This window comes from Labrus bergylta, chromosome 3 (assembly GCF_963930695.1).
Source record: "Labrus bergylta chromosome 3, fLabBer1.1, whole genome shotgun sequence".
NCBI classification, from domain to species: Eukaryota; Metazoa; Chordata; class Actinopteri; order Labriformes; family Labridae; genus Labrus; species Labrus bergylta.
Window position 1 is genome coordinate 29,224,732 of NC_089197.1, and position 20,933 is coordinate 29,245,664.

The 20,933-nt window shown below is 39.2% G+C and overlaps 2 protein-coding genes across 2 annotated transcripts in view; both read right to left on the reverse strand.

Annotated features, from left to right (window-relative positions):
• Positions 1 to 728: 728 nt before the first annotated feature.
• Positions 729 to 13,096, reverse strand: smyd2a (SET and MYND domain containing 2a). Its single transcript, XM_020645869.3, has 12 exons — positions 12,822 to 13,096; positions 11,411 to 11,474; positions 10,716 to 10,826; positions 9,620 to 9,680; positions 7,814 to 7,941; positions 6,927 to 6,994; positions 5,439 to 5,541; positions 5,209 to 5,319; positions 4,424 to 4,544; positions 4,136 to 4,310; positions 3,548 to 3,656; positions 729 to 3,311 (listed from the first exon to the last, which is right to left on the reverse strand). The coding sequence occupies exons 1-12, from the start codon at positions 12,992 to 12,994 to the stop codon at positions 3,228 to 3,230; spliced, it is 1,308 nt and encodes a 435-aa protein (XP_020501525.1). The 5' UTR covers positions 12,995 to 13,096; the 3' UTR covers positions 729 to 3,227.
• Positions 13,097 to 16,229: 3,133 nt separating this feature from the next.
• galnt2 (UDP-N-acetyl-alpha-D-galactosamine:polypeptide N-acetylgalactosaminyltransferase 2) overlaps positions 16,230 to 20,933 on the reverse strand; it is a 58,305-nt gene continuing 53,601 nt past the window's right edge. The window contains exon 16 of the mRNA XM_020629324.3: positions 16,230 to 20,867. Within this exon, the coding sequence (XP_020484980.1) occupies positions 20,712 to 20,867 (156 nt within the window). The 3' untranslated portion in view covers positions 16,230 to 20,711. The remainder of the gene's footprint in view (positions 20,868 to 20,933) is intronic.

Here is a 20,933-nt window from a genome sequence, read left to right on the forward strand (position 1 = left end):
CTTTACTCTTATCTTTAAAATGCCGGTTTTACTTCTTCATCTAACAGGTGTGCAACTCTACATTGGAACTGAACATTTTAATACTTAAGTCATGTTTAAGATTTTCAAAGCTATTCTTTTCTTCTTAAGAATATTTTCTTTCTGGTGTGATGACACAACACTTGTAAGGCAGTGATACTCAACCTGAGGCTCTTGAGCCACATGTGGCTCATTTGGGACTAGTTGGAGAAAAAAAGTAAGTAATTACCGGTATTTAAATGAGGTAAACATTGTCAGCAGAACTTATTCTTCGCAAGTCATGTCACTGTGTTTCCCACACACATTTCAGGAAAGAAAGAGGTTTTTTGATTGTGGCTCTTGAATAAATATTTTTTGGTTAATGTGGCTCTAACAAGTCTGAGTACCACTGGTCTGAAGTCAGTATAACAGTTAAAATGTCCTATTGATGCACGGATTGGCTGAAGAGGGGTAAACGTTGATAATAATATCCAATGACTGTGTTTACAGTAGTACTTTCAAATTTGACTAAAGAATATACTGGAGGAAAAAACAAACACATTTAAGGACAGAGACACTTGGCATTTTAGCAGACAGTTGCTGAGGTCACAATGTTTCTGGTCCCTGTCGGAAAAAAACAGAGAAGTTTTAATGGGTCCATTTTAATGCTCTCTTTATGTTGTCAGGAGATTTCTTGGTTAAATAAAAAAAAAAGGGAAGATTAAACAAAACAAGAGTCATGTTGAAATTTATTGAGTTCAGGGGCTCAGATTTCCATTCCACATTCCAAAAGAATAACGTTCATGCCTGATAAAGTAACAGTAAATTACAAAAAGGGCAAAAAACATCAAATGGTTTGCCTTTAGTCTTGTATTAAACGTGCAAAATGAGAAAGATCTTTTCAGTTTATCCCTTGTGCCACATATTATATTTTCAATGACATCAAAAAAGAAAACATACCATATACATGCTCTACAGTCAAGCCATACAGTTAAGTGAAGAGCTTGAGCTGGTTCACAGAGGTTTGGATGTCCTTTTGTGTTGCTTGTTTTTTCCCTCTTTGCTTATTCAATCCTCTGTTTTCAATCTGTTTCAAATAAACATGTCCAAGAATAAACATTTCGACCAGAGTTGTTGCTCACACATACTGCAGCCGCCCTCTTGATGCATATGTGCAGGGGAAATAAAGAGTTATAAAGCAGGAGTCGCTACAAAGATGACCACTGGTCATTATTAACAATGGGCTTTTTCTAACCCTCAGTAACTCAGAATAACTTGGTTCATATTGTTGCATCCATAATAAAAGAGAAAAAGCTACAGGCATCAAAGTAAAGGAATTAGACCCGTGCCTTTTGTTCTTCCGACGGTGCATTGCATGATATCTGAAGGCAGGCCAACTGTCCAGTGACAGATAGATCTAAATGAAATCAAATGTGCTTACAGGTCAGACATTTTGACATCATCTTTATCATAAAAACTGTACAAAATTTGAGTGCAGTATAAACTCCCTAGTGATGAACTTGGCATTCCCTTCACTTTACTGTGTTACTCATCTTTCACACACTGTGACTCAGTCTACAGATGTGAAAGTGTAACAACAGATATTAGTGTACCATTTCTTCTATGATTAAATCTGCAGGAGGGAGACACAACCGATTGCTGGAGCTGTAACTGAGTATCCTGCTCATGATTTAAGGATCGAGTTAATCAAAAAAACATGCTCGTATTTTTACCCAACCCACCTTATTAATCAAACAACCTACTGTATCACTGATACTGCCTGTCCCTTTTTGGGCACCGTTTACAGTTTATTTTGTGGATTTTATGCCTTTATGTAGAGATAGGACAGAGAACAGAGTCAGAAATCGGGGAGAGAGAGGGGGAATGACATGCGGGAAAGGAGCCGCAGGTCGGTACTTTCATTCTTGCTTAAGTCAATGCATGCATAAAATGCCATGTTGGTAAAACTTAATATCATCTCACAATTTAATTTGGAAGAGTCCAACAAGATCTTTGCACTTAAAAATGAAAGAGATGCAGTTCTTTCTTCTTAAGAAATATTTCATTCACTCTTCTTGAGAAATTTGAAATGTATGATGAGGATAATTAACAAGTAAATAATCTTCCCACTGCTGCCAAAGTGGAGTCTTTGCTGAGCAAAAACAACCTGGACTCAGGAGTCTGCAGAGAACGCACTGCAAAGGTTTATGAAGCAGCTCTTGACCAAAAGCAATGAAAGCTACAGAATTGCCCTTTTTTTTTCCTGAGAGCAAAAAATTCCATCAGGTCGTAGCACCAACGTCTTTACCGTGACTTGAAATACAAACTGGTCTCAGAAGGGCTCCCCTGGTGAAGGATACACTCTCAAGAGAGTTTAGTAGCTGGTTCCTTGTTAAGCCTGTGGCCCTTTTGGTCAACAAGCCTCATGGAAAAACAAAGACAACATAAACAAAAACACATTGTAACAATTCTTCTTATTCTTTGACAACAAGCAAAACATAGTGTAAGACAAGCTAAGCAGTGCTTATTCATTGAGGAATAGTTGTTTGCATGTTCTTGCTACAGAGTACCTGATGCATGGTCAGTCAATTCTTTTTCACAGTTTAACCAATAATCAATGAAGCTAGAAGCTCTGTTGCTAATTTTTTGGTAGAGTTCAAATGCATTAGCAGTGGATAAGTAGTAATGCCCTCTCTAACAACCACTCACCAGTTTTTATAGAAGTAAAAACAACAAACTGCTGCTGCTGTGGAGCACAGGTGCAGTTAACACAGCTGCCAAAGACAAACAGTGGTACAACACGATGTCTCGATGGGTATACAGAACACGGACAGAGGGGAAGGAACGCTTGGCAAAGTGTGAACACAGAGGTCGTGTAAGCTGCTGTCACATGAAAACTTTGTTTCATCTGAAGGGCAGTTTTAAAGGCAGAATTAAACTTTTCTGTTTCACACTGATGTGACCCTTTTTTTGGATTTACAGCATGAGTGTTGATTGACCTTCATTCCAAACATTATCTTCAGGTTTGACAGGATGTCATCGGCTGCAGATAGAAACAAGGTTTTCCTCAGCCAGAATATGTTGATGTTGGACATAAAACAAAAGACACTGCCTAAAAAAAACAACAACAGAATGGGTGACAAGAAACAGAGAGGTATAGGATGCATGGCATGCAGTTGTGACGTGTTTTTGTTGTTGCTTTTTTTTTTGCTCCTCCTGCTGCTCTTCCGTTACTTCTGCTCCTCGATCTCTCGTTTGACTTCAGCTACATAATGGTGATCTTTACCATGAGCCACCTCCATGATAGCAAGTGCCTGAGTACATAAAAACAGAGTTTTGACAGACAATTAATAGACACATTCAAGTTCAGCGTAGGACACATCAACTTCTAAAATAAATATCTCTACATTTCACATTATTCTGAAATAGCCTTTTATAGATCAATTATCTTCCACTACATTGTTATTCCTCATTGTTCCCACATCTTCAGATCCCCCAATGTTTCAACTTTTAGTGTATCATCTGGAAAGATACAGATTGAGCAGCATACCTTCTTCAGAGCTTTCACTCCGTGCGTCTTCTTCTCCAGACCCAAATACAGACGTCCCAGTTTCAGATACATAGACGCCACATTCAGAGAGTAAGCTGGGTAGTGAACACTGGAGAAAAAAATCATTTATAAATAACACAACAAAGTAAGCCATTAATGCAACTAAAACAAAAGCAAATGCAGAATTAACATCATATCAACAAATCATGTTACATGTGCACAAGGTTCACAGTTTAGCATCATCAGGGTTGAAATTTCAATACAAGAGCTAAATATGAATGTTTTTTTCTTTGTTTATACTCTACTGTAGGTAGAAAATATATCCACTTATTTGGATACAATTCAATCTGTCTTTTGTCAAATTTGAAAAGCAATAAACATTTTACAAACAGGATGTAATCACTTAAAATGAATCAAATTCCAGATTATTAGAAGAACTTTGCCTTGAAAAACGGTCTCGACCATATCTAATAACAAAACAGGTGTGACATCAAAACCATGCGTCCGTGCCTAGTCCACTAGTTTACTCTTCAAGATCGCGCTAGTTCACTGAGCGATAAGTGAACGGCTCTCTACAGATCAGTTTACCTGTATGGGTGAACGATCTTCTCTCCGTAGCTCATAGCCCCGTCCCAGTCCTGCATGTAGAGGCAGACACCCATGGACTGATACATCATGTGCAGCATGTAGACATTGGTGTCTGCAAATATAGATCCCATCTTCTCCTGGCTGAGCTCACACATCTCCAGCAGCTCACTGGGGGGTGCCACAGAGTCAAGGAATAAATACACAAACAACACAGAGAAAGAGAAGGACGGACCGAGCAGGAGAAGACCTCCAATCAGACACAACAAGTAGTACAGAGAGAAAGGATATTTTTGTAGTGTTTGGCTCTCCTGAACTCCTCAATGACATTTTTGGCATAACGGACCATGGATCGGATTTCCTCCGGCTCCGGTAGAGAACTCAGCTTCCTGATTTCCATTTTTTCATTGTCCTTTAAAAGAGATGGGGAGAAATGACAAAGGAATCAGTTGAACTATTACATAAACTGCAAAAGAAATGAAGGAGTTATAAAAAGTCACATCCCATCTTCACACATTTATTCTAACCAGCATGCGGCATACTCTCACTGGAATATTTACAACATCAAACATACTCAAAGACACCGGAAAACATGTCAAAATAAATCGACTCAATTTTGATAAAAACTTTTTTACCCTCTACGCAGTGCACAATGAGAATAAAGCCAGAAACAAACATCTACTGACACATATTATAGTAAGTTAAAATATAAAACAAATGATGCTCTCATACACAAATAAAAATCATCAACTGAGCTATATCAAACATCATCAATGTAAACACAGAGTATTCTACATTAATCTGTCAAATAAAACACATCGGGATGTCTGTAGGACTATGGTTCATTGAAATAGGAATACAGTTGATTTAAAATACAATAAAAGTCCTCAAAAATTCAGTCATGCACAAATAGAAAATGTGCAAAAAAATTTGGTGTACAAAATACTATCTGATGTTTTCAACACAAAGCACAAACAATAAAAAAGTTAAACCACACAATAATCTCACAATTAAAATACGTAATCTAAGAAAAGGTCCTGAAGATGGCTAAACTTTTAAGAGACATGGTGTGGTACCTTAGACTTGGTGGTGCACTCGGTACACTGGCATGAGAAGAAGTAGGAATCTAACAACCTTTCTCTCCTGTCCTCTGTCGGATAGAGCAGATCTATGTAACTGTTAAACACCTGCAGAGAGGGACAGAGAGAGGGAGCTCAATTCATGTCAAAAAAACTATGAAAGTCATCAAATTCTTGATGACAATGAAAAGCATCTTTGTTGATAAATGAGTCTGGTGTGTACTTACCTCGTCTCCGGGGTTTATCTCTTGAACAGCTCTGACCTCAGCCACTGTGCCTTTATAAGTCACTATAACGTTAGGACTACAGCTGTGGTTCATCAGTGCTACACTGGACGGAGGAAAGGAGGGAAACAACAATGCTTCAGAAAAATATTCATGTTGGGACTTCATGAAGGCTTATGTATAATAGGGATGGGATATATTTACAAATCTTTCAGTCGCCCTCAACCAAACTATTGCCTTTACATATATGCACAGTCGGTGGCTAACTGTTGGACTGATATGCAGGTGTGCGTGTTGTGCACATTGAGGGCAGGATAATCCATACTAGCAGCCCAAAGGAATAAATTTGCCAGAAAAAAAATGATGTGCGTCCCTGCCTGCAACCTCAAACAAATGGTTTGAATTTATATCATTGTACTTTTAATTGGTGGAGAAGATCAACTGCATTCAGAACTTTTTGTCTAGCTCTTATATGAAGACTTGTGAACTGATGTTGCTTTAACGCACAGATTGATCAGGCAGTAAACCACCACAGACGACCCAATTGTCATTTTGCAATTGCCTTATCGCAAACAATTTCTAATGGTTAGGAATCAGTGCAAGAAGAAAATGCATATTATGGCTTTACTCCAGCTGCCTGTTCCTCTTCCTACACACTAACCATAATGGTGCCTAACAGGTTAATCATTAGCGAGTTAAAACATCTAGGGTGGCAAACACTCAAATAAAGGTTGTTATAATAGTGATGCCAGTATGCCTCTGATATAACCATCAATATGGAATCAACTCCTTTTCACTGCTCAAAAACAGAAGCATAACCAGCAGGTTGAACTGGGCTGAAACCAGACGCAGCTTAGAGTTTTGCTTCCATCATGAATTACTTATGGCTGCCACTTCCCACTACTGCTTAAGAGCAGCCAAGAGGAACAGATTTTAGGTTATTCATCTTGTGACAACAGTAAACAACAACATTTTAGTGCTAGAGGAAAATCTAACTTTTGCCAGAGTTATCAAATTGTTAGTTATACTAAGAAAAACCCCACCAATTAAAAAACAAGAGAAGAAAATGTGCTTTAGGTGTTTCCATACAACACCTAAAGCACATTGAGCTTCCCTGTAATGAAATGTGCTTTATAAATAAACTTCTATTCTATACAGGGTTTGTAATATTGACCCCAGCTGTTAAAGTACAATTTGTATTTTAGTTGTTTAATCACACTGGAAAAAGGTGATTTGTGAGATACATAGGGGAAGGGATCTGAATCAGTGAGAAAATAATTATCATGGGGATGTTATTTTCCAAATTTACAAGAAACATTTGTGATAATAAAGGAAAGATAACGCCTTAAATTATTATCTGAATTGAATGCAGTTATGTAAAAAAAAAAAAAGCGTAACAAATGAGTGTCTTTTCCAATATTGACGCAGAGTTTAAAACTCTGATAAATAAACGGACTGTTGCTTGATGATGAGTTGACATGGACTACTTACTCAGGAAAAACAGCTGATCCGAGATGTGAGAGCTCCTCATCCTCTATGGTAAAACCATTACAGTTAACCTGGAGGGGGAAAGGGAGGGGCAGAGCAACCCAAAAAAGGAAGGGAAGACACACAATCAGAGAGAGGGAGGCACAGAGAACAGCAGGGGGAGTCATATGCTCATTTAGATTGCATTACACCCTCACTCACCTGTGTAGTAACACTCTGCAGCACTGACAGACTGATCAGATTAAAGAGCTAAACACTGGAGTAACACAAACAGGACAGGTGGGTGTGTGTGATACAGATCCTGTAGTATGCAGAGCAGCTGGAGACAGGAGTTGAAAAGTACTACATTTGCACATGATGCATCTAAATATTTTCTGTTTTTTATGAATGTTGCAACCTCTAGCTAGCATGTCGTTACACACATCCTAAAAGGTCAACACCTGTCTGTGTGTAAGCCAAACATCTGATGCTTTCCTATCTAATCATATGACAGTTAATGAACACACCCTACCAAAGATCCTGGTAGAGACAGAGTCAGAAACTATAACATCGTTTATCATGTGACTGAGAAGGGCATGTCATGTATGGTCCCCTGTTTGTACTCTCGACTACATATTCATATGAAAAAAAGTCTTCAGCAATTTTCAGTGCTCAAGAAAAAGCGGTCCACACCATTTAGGCGCATGCAGAGCCACAAAGTTAAGGTTTGTAAGTAGCCTTGTTCTCCTAGTGGAGAAGTTTTAATGCCTGTAGTCAAAACAGAGATGATCCATGTGGTTTTGATGAGCGGGGATCCCACACAGTACAGACTACTCTGATGACTCTACAAATTAAACCTGGAGATCCTATGATCAGATTCAACTCTGGTAAATTAGTATTAGTGTGTATACCTGTGCAAAGAGCTCAGTGAGAGCCTGGTCGTCAGGGATCTTGCTAATGTGTCTGGAGTAGAAGTGATGCAGCGCTGCTATGTCGGCCTGGTTCATCTCGTCCTTCTCACTGTCCATCTTATCTAAATCTGGAAGCCGGAGGAGAATAGTGGGGACAAAAAAAAGAAAGATAATCAAAAATAAATGGAGAGAAGGTCAATAATATCAACTAGACACTCATTAAAAGACCATCAGGATTCAGTTTGGGTTTGAAGCATCATTATAGTGGTAGTTACGGGGCAGTCCTAATGACCTGAGGATACACTTTAAGTGTGACTTCCTCTTCTGTGACCAATTAACAAATCTCAAAATCAAAAGGTCAGACATGTCAGAAGGATTACTGAATAAAGTCACACTCCAAAGGAGATAACATTTAGAGTGTTTCACTTCTCGAACACAGGACTAACTTGACTCTAACTGTGAGACAAAAATGCATTTGTCTTCAGTTTTCATTTTTGTTTAGGCCGGCACTTTCCACTCAGTTATTAGCCCTGGAGGGAAAGGTTAGAAAGCACTACATCATCATGTATCAACAGGGCTTCAAGAAACAGATAAATAGAATGTGATAGGGGATTAATTTACTGTAAATGGTTCAAATATGGAGTTAAACTTGTGCTTATGTAGCACTTTTCAAGTTTTCTGACCACTCAAAGCACTTTTACACTACATGTCACATTCACACACGGACGGCAGAGGATTCTGAGGAACCATTAACCAGTCCCTTCCACACACAGTCACACGACCATGTTGATGCCACCAAGAATTATTTGCTCAAGGATACTTGGACATGTGGTCTACAGAAGGTGAGATTTAAACGCCAACCATCCAACTAAAGAATGACCACTGAGCCACAGCAGCCAAAAAATATCTGTTTAGGTTTTATTTATGTCCTACAAGATTTCTTTTTAATAATTTGTCACAGGGCTTCCCAGTAGAAGACTTTAGAGTCCCCATGGGGAAATTCCTTTTCACAGCACTGTTTCTGTCGAGTAGTCAGTATTAGGAAAGTGTATGCATTAAGCCATGTGTTGTGGTCAATCACACTAACACACACACGAGGCACCATGCAGCAGCTGGCTACTGAGTTGCTTTGTGTGCATGAGAGACAGGTGTGAAGGTTAATTCTGTGTCAATCCTCTGATGACACATCTGAGCCTGCAACAACAGCTCAGACTAAATGATATTACCACGTGGAGCACAAAAAAACAGTTTGAAGTCCCAGTTTGTTGTTTTGGACCAATACATCACAGTCATTATGAAAGTGTGTGGTCAGGATTTCTGTGAGTAGCTTCATCCTATACAAATGACTTCATGAAATAACAACATGAACACCAAAGTTGAGTTTGATATCATCTAAAACCAACACAGAAGCAAAACAGAGGACACTACAAGGTTGTAATTAAACATGAGGAGAACATCTGCTGAAACCTTATAGCTTCCCAGTACAATCACAAAAAAGAGAGCGAAGGTTTTGTTTTTTCAAGAGCACAATGGAAGTGTTTTTTTAAACGAAGGAGGAGATGATGAAATTACAGCACACAGAAGCTTGGGATTTAGGTCCCAGCACACTGCACATTTGGAGTGAATGAAAAGAGACAGAACCAGGACTGGAGGCTACAGCTGAGGATATTAATAGACACACTGCTACGACACCACACACACACACTCTCTTCTTGGATGTAACTAACATTGCTCACAGATGTAACTACCTACACACAATCGTGTATTCTTACATGCGCACACACACACTCACAGACTTCTGCTTACGTGATTCAAACTCTTTGAGCAGGAGCAGCCTCTCTGAAGGGTCGCGTTCTGTTGTGACTCTCTGCAGGATGAAACACAGTACAGACCTATGAGATTATTTTTGTGCAAAAAGTAAATCATGCAAAAACAAACTAAATATAAAAATCTTTTTTTCCTTTTCCAATACATTAGTTATCCAAGCAGATGGTTAAGTTTCAGACTTTCTGGCTAATAACAAAGTCAGTTTCACACAATAACGAGTCAAAAGCAGCAGAGGATGACGATATAATGGCAGTTCTTGCTTTAGCTACTTTAATTTGAAGAGTGAGGAAAAATGAGAACACAACATGCTTATTTAACAGCTCAGAAGTACAGTATGCTATGATTTGAATGTTTGTGTTCAATGAGAAATGACATTATTCTCAATAACTAACCGTTCAGAAGTACAATAGATAAAAGAAAAAAGCAGGACAACCTTCTTCTTAAGTTCTCACACAGAGGTCTAGAATTAAAACTGATATCACTTGAGTTGTCTTACTGCAGCTGCGACAGCTCACAGTCGGTCTATGACATAAGTATCATGTAGCTCACAAAATACATCTTTATCTTGTTTTAACTGTATTTAAACTTTCTTAAATTGGCATCCTCACATGGCTCCTTTCATCCATGAGCTCTCAAGTATAGTCTTGTCTTTTGAGTTTCCCTTCAACTCGTAATGGCAGGCCTAGCTAGAATCATTACTGATTCCTGAAGTCTCTGTAGAAGTGTCAGTGAGGCAGAGATACCTGGAATCAGCACATCTTAGTAAAGTGAAACACTTAATGTTAATACTTACACCTGATCAGAAAGAATATTGAATTTATATTTACAGACTGTGATTTCTTTTTTTAATGTCAGTTAGTGTCACACAAGTTTAAATATAAAGTCATATTTATTTTCCTAGTTGTGTCAGAAGCCTTCTCTTAGTGCTTTTTCAGGTTTCTTATGATATGAAGACAATCTGTGATGTGATCTCAATTATAACTCCATGTTTATGTTCAAATCCACAATGCTCCAAATTAGGAGGACACTTCTGAACATTGAAACATATCAACTGGGACTACTTAGAACATTTTACCTGTTTCATAATAATCCTGGCCACCAGTCTGACAGTCTCTGATGGGCACCAGTTATCTCCATAGGCAACCATAGCTACACACTCCAGCTTATGCATGGGCCAATCACTTCTCTGTTCATTCCCAGAGAGAGAAAGGAAGACAGAAATAACATCAATTAGTTAGTTACCCTCCATCACATTTAACAGCATGAAAAAAAAAGAATGAAAGGCCCCAATAACATAGAAAGTGAAAGAGCTCGACTTTGTGACAAAAACATATTAATAACTATTTTATTTTCAAACAGCAAATGATCCATAAATGATTCCCTGAGGCATTTAAATCCCAGTTTCTCTCCTCACACACAAATCAACTCCTCAGTTTTACTGCTGAGCACTGAGTTTATGTTTTTGCTCCACAAAAGTGTAACTCGACATAGGACAAGGGAGGAAGGGCTAGATTGTCATAGCAACAGCAGTGCGAGCGAGTCCTCTTTCTGTTTCTTGTGCACTGCCGTGGTGGTCCAAGGACAAAGGGTGGATTATGGGTGCAGTGTACCCCTGAAACATGCCTCTCTCGTTGCATGTGTTCACACAAAAGGCTAAAACAAATGTGGAGGAGAGATATTTTTGGACCACACATTCAGTCAGTTCCTTACCCACAGAAACGATGCGCCCTCCAAGAAAAAACTAAAAAGGGAAGCAGGAAGCAGTCTCACCTGACAGTCCACGTTGCAGTAGTGCGCCAATTTACATTTCCCGCATTTAGAAAGGTCTTCTCGCCTGTAATGCATAAAACAAATCACTTCATTCCACTACTGCTGTGTTAAGTGACATTTTGTTTGCAGGATTCAACGTAACATGTGCATGAAATAAAACATTGTGCGGCTTCTTCTAAAATGATCTCCTTACCTGATGCATTGTAGAATTAAATTAAATCTTTTTACTAACCACATGTTGGTACTTCATCATGATTAAATGCATACTGACTGAGGTTTTAAAGCAGGTTTGATATAGACATGTGACAAAAAAGGTGCTATGCAAACACATCAGCTACAAAACCAACAGAAGTTTGTTTCACTCATATTGTTTCATTAGATGCATTAAATGTTTTTTCAATTAAATTCAAAATAAATTGCACATACAACTTAAGTCAAATTTTATTCAAGGGTGATTTTGTAAAACACAGGCAATTAAAGAAAACTATTAGAGCAAGGGAAACTAACATAAAGTAGTTTCTCTTACTAATTTTTTTACAACTTTATGAAGACACACACACGCACACACACGCTCCTCCTCTCTTGGGACAAATGGGCAACTATATTTAGCACCTTAACCTTTAACTGCTCTACAAACCTGAGGGGCAGCTTTGCCAGGACATGGAAATGATTGGGTAACAGAGACAGACTAAGAGTTAAATTGACTTTAATAGGTTTCTCAAAGAGTGTGCCATTTGTGGCATCAGACATTTCAACATGACATGACAAGTAAGTTACAGGGCTAAGTCACATTTTTAACACCCATTTTAAACTTCCTGCAAGTTTTCGACACAGCATGCCCACACACACCCACACATGTCAATACTCTATGAATGTACCAGGCAGATCTTTCAAACCACTCCACATCCTACACACCCTTACTGGGAAAGAAATAGATCTTATTCATGTCTTAATACTGAGGAAAAGAATGGGCATAACGCGTATATGTAGGGTGTTCAGATAGATCGAGGCTTCCTTTAAGGAACAGAGAGTCACATGCAGAAATGTCTCACTATAACATAAAGAAAGGGTCAAGTTGTCATTTAAAGCTGCATGTAAACATGCTTATACAATAAACTTACATAAGGATCTTTAACCTTAATGTAGGCAATGATGTTAAGACTCCCCTAAATCTGCATTGCTACTAATAAATGCTGCAGTGTCAGTCAGGTGAGCTGCCTCTCCGCACTGACCCATAAAGCCAGCAGCAGCTAGGAGCGTGTCCAGAGGTTTACAGGCTAACATAGCTAGGTAGAGAAGTTAGCACACATTGAACTGAACGGACCCACACTTTGGTTTTAGCTGCATATGCAAATAATAAGATGACAGTTGTCGCAGGTTATCTGTTTCGCACAGGTAGGTGAGCTGTTACCTGGTGAAGCAATGCTCACAGTGGGCTCCTCTCTCATTCACTGTCAACACGTAGGAGTAAGCAGGGCAGGCGAACACCAGCTCCCCCACCGCGAAGTGCCTCACCGCCCGCAGGCCTCTGCCTTTGTCCGGGCTCAGGAACCTCTCCGACCCCTCGATACCTTCGTTCTTCATGGTTTCTTCTGGTTCTTCAGTCGGTCACCACCACCTGGGTCTGCTCGGTGCTGTAATCAGCTTCTGCCTGCCAGAGCTCCGTCTTCCTCTGCAGTCCTCTGTTTGAGGTGTGTGGCTTTTATCGCCCCCTGCTGGACGGGCGACAACAAAACACATGCAATACAGTGCATTGCTACGGTGGCTGGGAAGTGTAAAGCAAGATTACAAAGTGTTAAACACTTTTATAAAATGTGAGACAAATTTACATTTTGAAAAAAACATTTTTACATTTTATGAAACAAAATTACAAAACCAAAAACACTTACCAAGGACAAAACAAATTTACAAGATGTGAAACACTTTTACAATCGCTGAGACAAATTTACAAGAGGCAGAACACTTTTACCAGTCCCCAAACAAATTTACAAACGACAGAATCTTGACAGAAAGGGAATGTACAAAACAAAACAAACAAAATGACCCCTCACTCGATCACTTCCGGGTCACTTCCGACATTTGGTACATTCCCATTTTGTCAAGATTCTGTCGTTTGTAAATTTGTTTGGAGATTGTAAAAGTGTTTCACATAAATGTGTTTTTTCCTTGGTATAAGTGTTTTGGTTTTGTAATTTTGTTTTCTAAAAATGTAAAAAGGTTTTTCAAAATGTAAATTTGTCTCACATTTGTAATTTTGCTTTGCACTTATCAGCCACCGTACATTACAAATGGTATTAAAGGTAAATATGACTGAAGGAAAGATGCTGCACCACACTGTTAAGTGTTGCATTAAAAACTTGACTAAAGCAAAATATTTATATCAGTAAAGCTACTAGTTATACAGAATGACACTTTTCCGAACCATTCATTTATATGGTTTAATATGTATTCATGCATGGTAAAGGTGCAGCTATTTCTTATTTACCATATATATACGATATGGAGCCGTTTATTTACCTGTGAGTGGTCAAAAAAGCTTTAACTTATCTTAAAAGTATGCTGTTATTGTAAAATAAAATTGTTTGTTCTATTTAGGGATGAAAAGTAAACAAATACAATTACTTAAGTACTACACTTAAGTATGATTTTGAATTGATTTTGAAGAAAAGGCCCATTATGTAGCGTCTACTATCTAGGTACAGGGTCTACTGTATTTCCAATTTCTGCTTCTCCATATTTCAGCTGATAAAGGGGTGAACAGCTTTATTGTAAGTTAAATAAATGTAGAAAATAATTAACACTAATATGCACAAATAAATGCATCATGTATTACATTTAATTATGCAACACCTAATGGGTCATTCTGCATTATGGACACTTGAATTTACTTTAATAGTGGCATATACTCTACTACAGATAACGGCAACAAAAAACCCCACTAAATTGTAGACAATGTTTTTGTTAATTATTTCTATACAGTTTTCTGACTAACCTGCTTACACATCAGTGTCAATAGTTATTCTTGATTACATTTGATTAGCTTAACATAGCATTTACTGCATATGATTTGAAGGCGCATTATGTATTTTTAGTAGGCAAACTGACATAGATGTAAATAAATAGATATGCAGGCTCCAGCAGCAATATCAGCATAATGCCCTTCTGTACAATACATTTAGTTATACATAGTCTAAAGGCTGTTTTAGTGGTTTAGGTTAAACTCTTAGGTCCAACTAAAAGAAAGTCTTACCCTTTATGGCATATAAGGACAATTCAGAAAATGATAAACTTCCACACAATGCTCATGTGTGGAAAAGTCAGAGGAAAGTCCTCCAAATGTGAAGCCAAGCCTATTAAGAAATGAATTTAGACTTCTCCAAAACCTTTGGGACGAGAGTGGCTGTAGCTCAGTGGTAGAATTGGTCATCTCTCAATCTGTAGGTTAGTTCATGGAAATGTCAAAGAGTCCATGAGCAAGACACTGACCTCAAATTGACCCGTGACACAGCCAGCGCTACATGGATGAGTTAATACTGAAGGGCATCCTCTTCCATCAGTGTATGAATGTGTATATGAATGGGTGAGTGTGACATGGAGTTTAAAAGCACTCTGAGTGGTCAGAGGACTAGAAAACTGCTCTATAAGTAAAGTCTGTTTACATATGCTTGACAAGTGATTGTGGACCCGGGCCCTTTCACCCAACATCAGGACGAGACTTCAAAGTAATTCCTACATAGAGGAGTAAATCTCTGCAGCCAGCTTCTAAAGAAAACTTCCTCAAAAATTTTTAGCATTCATGATTTGAGAATTTGGTCTAACACAGGGATGGGCAACTTTGTTCACAGCAAGAGCCACATTCATTTAATTCTGACTGCCAGAGGGCCAAATTGTAGCATACAAAAAACGGTTACAGTCAATTATGTCTCAAATTTAACTCAACATATACCAGTGATCAAATATTACTATGGACATATTTCTGGTTTTCATGATTTCATGGCAGATTTTGCCATGTTTTCTTCATGTTTCCAATTAATTGATATGTAAAAATTGACCTGAGGGCCACATTGAGGGTTGATGGGGGCCGCCAGTTGCCCACCCCTGGCCTAACACATACAGAAGTGTGAATAGTTTTGTTTTTCATGTTGTGGATTTAGAGAAGAAATTACTTCAACAGTATTGACCAAATGTTGTGCTTAGTCCAAAATGTAATTTTGGAAAAAAAGGAATTGCCTCAGTTTGCTGCCCATGTAATACACAGCCAGCTCTCTGAAAGTGTCACTTCATTAACCATATTGTGTTTGCCCCAGTACCCTGTCTCAGCTGGGGGAGATTTGATCCATCTGCATTGTTCTGATACTGGAGGCTTAGTTCATATCGAGGCAGCTCTCAGGCCTGCAAAAACTGGAAATAGTCTTTCCAGACAACCTTATTGTTTTTATGTATTATGTTGTTATGACAACCAGATGTCACCATGTATAAACCAATATCTAGAGGGAAGTTTGTTTAGTATTGCCTAAAATGCTTTCTCATAACACAGCATATGTGTGGTTTGAGGTGTGGCTGCAGTTCTACAAATATAGGATTAAATACAGGTACAACATTTGACTGACAGATAGAAACCCCCCTTTTTACATATTAAAGTTTCACAAGATGTAAAATTCACGTTTGGCTTCAATATTGTCTTGTACAAAGGAGGCTGTTGCAGATCCTTCACTGTCCATCTGTGGAAACTGCAGAAACATCAAGATATTCTCGAAAGGGGCATGCTCTGTTAGATTGTACAGACAAACATGGAGGCAGACAAACTTACTCAACAAGGTTAAATTTATATATATAAATGCATTTATTTAAGTTAATCATTTCTCCTCATTCAAAGTTGAATTTTCTGCAGTATCTATAAAACAGGGAACAGTTAGAAGCGCTGTACAGTCAGACAACAAAACTAGGAACTGCAGCTGAGTACACTGTGTATATATGTACATACTGTACACACACTGATGTAGGTATATACAAAAATATACACTTTTACATGTGTGACTGCCTCGTGCCATTTCACCCACCACCGACATTCAATGATCCACATTCCTGTTAGAAAACACATTATTACCTCATTAATTCATGCTCAACCCTTTTGATTACCGTTTGTGTTTTACCAGTCGTTACTGGTTGATGAGACTCGTACAGTATAGTGTCTTAAGTGCATGTTAAGCCCCTCGTGAGACACTGCTGCTGCCACTCTGAGCAAAAGATGGAGAAGCTTAAGCAGTCCTGAGCTGTATGTCTCGACGGGGCTTCTCACGTTATGAGAAAGGGCTGTTCTTGTCCTCCTTCATCCTCAGGCGGGATGTGAGGTGGGCTGCAGGGAAAAGACATCCCCCTGGTTAGCATGAATCATGACATAAGTGAAAAAGCAGAAAAACTTCACCTTCACTTATCCTCTCAGATTAAACACCATCCTTTAATTGTTGCCCTCCAACTCAGAGGGAGTATGAATGAAGTCCTGCAGGCTCAGAGGGGAGGACAGTCTTGTTGGCTGACTGGTGTTCAGTCATATGCCCTCTTTTGATGCTTATACAGGTGATACATTTCCTCTCTTTGAATGATTGTTTTGATCCGTTTCAAAAGTTCAAAATACCCACAAACTGAAATCCTCAATGAAGGGAAACCTTTGTTCCCCACATCGATGATAAAACTGACAGTAGATCAGCAGCTCAAAGGGCTCCTTCCCTCTGGCATGTCCTACAGGTGGAAGTGAGACTAGAAAGAATGGCCTACAAAACATACCAGAGGCAATATTTGTCAGACAGTGAATGAGTTCACTGTGACTCATTTCCAAAGAATTTTTCTTCCATCTCATTCTTCCTCATAAAGAGAAAATAGGGAGGAACTTTGGCACAATGTGCTAAGGATGTAAACATTTAATCAATCAAAGTGAGACACATGACTACTAAATGAATAGTCATTTTCCTTTGTGTATGTACTAAAATAATAATAAACAATAACATAAAAATCATTTTATCTTCACTAGAGTAAGACTCCATTTAAAAAAGAAAAGGCTTGAAACAACACATCTGCAATCGCTGTAGCAGACACTGTTGCCATGGTCACTCAGGTGTGTGCAGTTTGCCGGTTCAGTTTCTACTGCCTGACTATTTTCATAGGCTTAACAACAACAGGAAATTCAAAGAACGTCTGAATCTCTCCGGTACTGCATTGTGCGTCTGAAGTTTACTACCTTGAGTCTCTAGAGTCCCTTTTTCTTTCCTTCCTGGTTGTCATCTCTACACTCATCAGCGGTGTGACATCAGAGGGAGCTATGACCACCCAAAATGTCACTAAAGGTCATAATTTGATTAAACATTTTGATGACACTAAATATTTTGCAGAAATATCCAAATCAGGAGGTTAAAACATTTGCATATCAACTCCATTATAAGATCGGCCCTGACTTGCTTTGATCATACATGTCAGGCTTAAAAAATGATCGTACCTGCAGAAAACTCAAACTTCAGACCCACCCTGCATTATACCCACAAGCAAAAACACTACTTGTGGAAAGACGCATCTTAAATGCATTAAGAAGGTCTTAATGCCCTGTAGGCTACTGTATGGACAGCAAATACTGTTTTTGATTATGAAGATTTATCAAATTAATATTCCAATCAGCCCTTCAGCAAATCAACAATTTGATTTGCAACTTTCTTTTAACAGATCCCTAAAATAAAACCTTTTAAATCAGTAAATCCCACTCCTGACAAGCATGTAATCTAGCTGGATCCCGAGATCAGATTTAGGCTCTAGAGTCTGGTAACCATGGAAACACAACACTGAACACTTATCTAAGTGTGCCCCTTGGGTTCCACCTCACACCCCCCCGCAGGTCGTCCTGCAGCCTGGCATCACAATGCAGCAACCTGTCAAGTCACAGGATAGGCTTCTTTTGACGCAGCTGCAGTTTCAGCTGACCTTCTCAGTCATCCGCTCTGCGAACAGTTGGGATGAATGTTTAAGACAAGGCAAACATCGAGGACAAGATGAAAGGAAGTAAAGAAAATAAACAGATAATTCCACCACACATGGAACAAAGGAAGAATCAGACAACACAGAAAACACAAGCAGCTGTCTTTGTCAAACTTGAATACTCAGGAATAGAAAAAAAAGAACCTATAAAGCATTCCAGAATGTGTGTGTGAGGGAAACATGTGTATGAATGGAGATATATGGAGATCAGGACATGTGATTCTATAGGTCATTGCTGCTGTACAGTGTTTCTGTTCAAAGATGCCTCATGCTGATGTATGAAGGTTCAGAGGAGTTTAAGATGAACCCTGATTATAAACCAGAAGAGCAGATACACAACAGGCATCAGGTCTGACTCATATACTGCAAATGGCATTAGTAAGACTATCAGGTAACCAAAGTGGCATCATTCTGTTTGGTGACAATGAAATATTGTTTTGCAGAAAGAAGCAGATCGCTAAATTAAACACGATGAGTTCTCATTTGCATTTCTCATCAGCAGACCTGCGTGTGCAATCAAAAAAAATCTGCTCACCTCCTGCAAAAATGAAAACAAACAGTGAAACCTTGTTTATCACAGCTTCAAACTCCTGAGCAGATGGCTCATCCAAACTGCACAACGAAGAAAACAAAATGTGTTGATGGAAAACACTAGTGACTGAGTGGAACTGTTGGAGTTGGTGGGTGTCACATGCAGCTTCCCAAGACACGTGTGTATGCACAATTTATACTGTAGCACTGCAGCCATGACTTTGTAAACCCTTTTCTTTTTGAATCTGTTCTGAGGGCTGCAATAAACAAGGTTTTGTGTTGTCAGCAGAAAAAAGGAGTTCTCTGAAGTCTAGTGCATAATGTTGTAAGACGCTCGCAAGCACTTGTGTTTTCTTCTAAGGTCGTGCAAGAGCAGGGAGGGCTATGAGAGTAAAGCAACAAATATCTAAATCATGTCCCTGCTGGAGGATCGTTTAAGTTTGATCCTGTTGCAGTGAACACCTGTTTGCACCAGAGAGAAAAAGCTGCATCATAAGATCCAGTTTGAGCGATATTTTTAAGACAGTAACATTCCTACATTTCTAAGAAAGTCGCATGAAAAGGAAACGATTTGTGCAGAAAAGAAGGAACTGATCGGCTCCACAGAGAGCTGTAGAGAGCAGCGAGAATAAGTGAAGAGAAACTGTTTAATCGCTCCCCTGAATTCCTTGAACACAAAACATCCATTTTAAATTTGGTTCCATTTTTTTTTTTTTTTTTTTTTACAAAAGCAAATAAAATAAGACGGATAGAAGGTTGTTATTTTGTTCCTTCAGAGACATAATGGAGTAAGTGAAGATGCTGCAGCAGCCAGTGCAACAGCCTGAAGACAAACCTGAGACGGAGGGTTCAAGACTTCCTGATTTCAGGAAATGCACTTCTGTGCCCTAAACGGTGTCAGGCCCCCATCCACAGCGGGGAAAACTCCCCCCCTGAACCCCTGTCCCCTCCACAACACACACAACCCAAAGTATCAGACACAGCATTCATTTCTCCTTCTCACCTCTTTTTTTTTCTCTGTTGATCCTGTAAACCAAAAAGAGTAAACTGAAGGAAAAGCTCGGAGAATCGAGTCCATTTCCTCCCTTCAAACTGCTCTACAGCCAAGAACCAAACCAGAAGCCTCCGTCAATCCATTACAGGCTCGAGCTCCATGTGGTTAAAACAAGGAGAGCAACAACACCAACATCATCTTCTCTTTGAGAACAAGAAAAGAAAACAACACCTCCTGTTTACCTCCATGGAGATAAACAGCAAGAAGTAAAAAATACTTAAAAATAAAATAAAATAATTAGAAAGTAAAAACATCAATGAGTTCCTTTTCACCAGCATTTAAGAAACAAAAACAAAACAAAAGATTCACTCGTCATTTGTCTCTGGAGCCATCAATGGAAAGAAAACACTGAGGTATGTTGTTTGGATGGAAAGCCCCTTCATCACTTTTCTCCTCAGCATGATCATCACTGTCATCATCCATCCACCAAACACAGGAAGTTTTCAGTTTACTCCTCTACTGTCTACAAGCCCCTCCCCCAGGGGGTGTGGCTCTGTGTTTTTTGAGGGCTGAGTTGGGGGAGAGGTGTATAGACATGACTGGCTGCACCTCTGAGGAGGAGGAGGAGCGAGAGGGATCCATTAATCCATCGAGTTTGTCTTTCTCCTCGAGTTCATTTCCATCTCTTCATCCGTGTCCCAGAGTCTGTTAGTGTCTCTACATGATGTCCGGTCTTCCGAGGGTCTCTAGCGCCCCCTATGATTGTAAATTAAGGGTGAACTTCCACTGTTGGTTGAGGCTCGGGTTGCAGACCTCCACGGTGAGTCCGCCCATCCTGGCACTGCGGCTGTCCAGACAGAGGTTACTGCCCACGTGACGGAGCTTCGAGTTGGACTCTATTTGCTCCCATTTCTGCCAAGACACAACATCATCATGACATAAACACAACATTTAGTGTGCAGAAATGTTTACAAATGT

Bases quoted from the DNA above. Each gene is read 5' to 3' on its own strand.
- smyd2a (XM_020645869.3), bottom strand. From the start codon at position 12,994: ATGAAGAACGAAGGTATCGAGGGGTCGGAGAGGTTCCTGAGCCCGGAC. The intron at 9,681-10,715 runs GTAAAATGTTCT...TTCATCCTGCAG, and splicing joins CCAGGATTATTATGAAACAG to AGAGTCACAACAGAACGCGA. The intron at 5,320-5,438 runs GTAAGTACACAC...CCCTCTCTGCAG, and splicing joins AGATAAACCCCGGAGACGAG to GTGTTTAACAGTTACATAGA.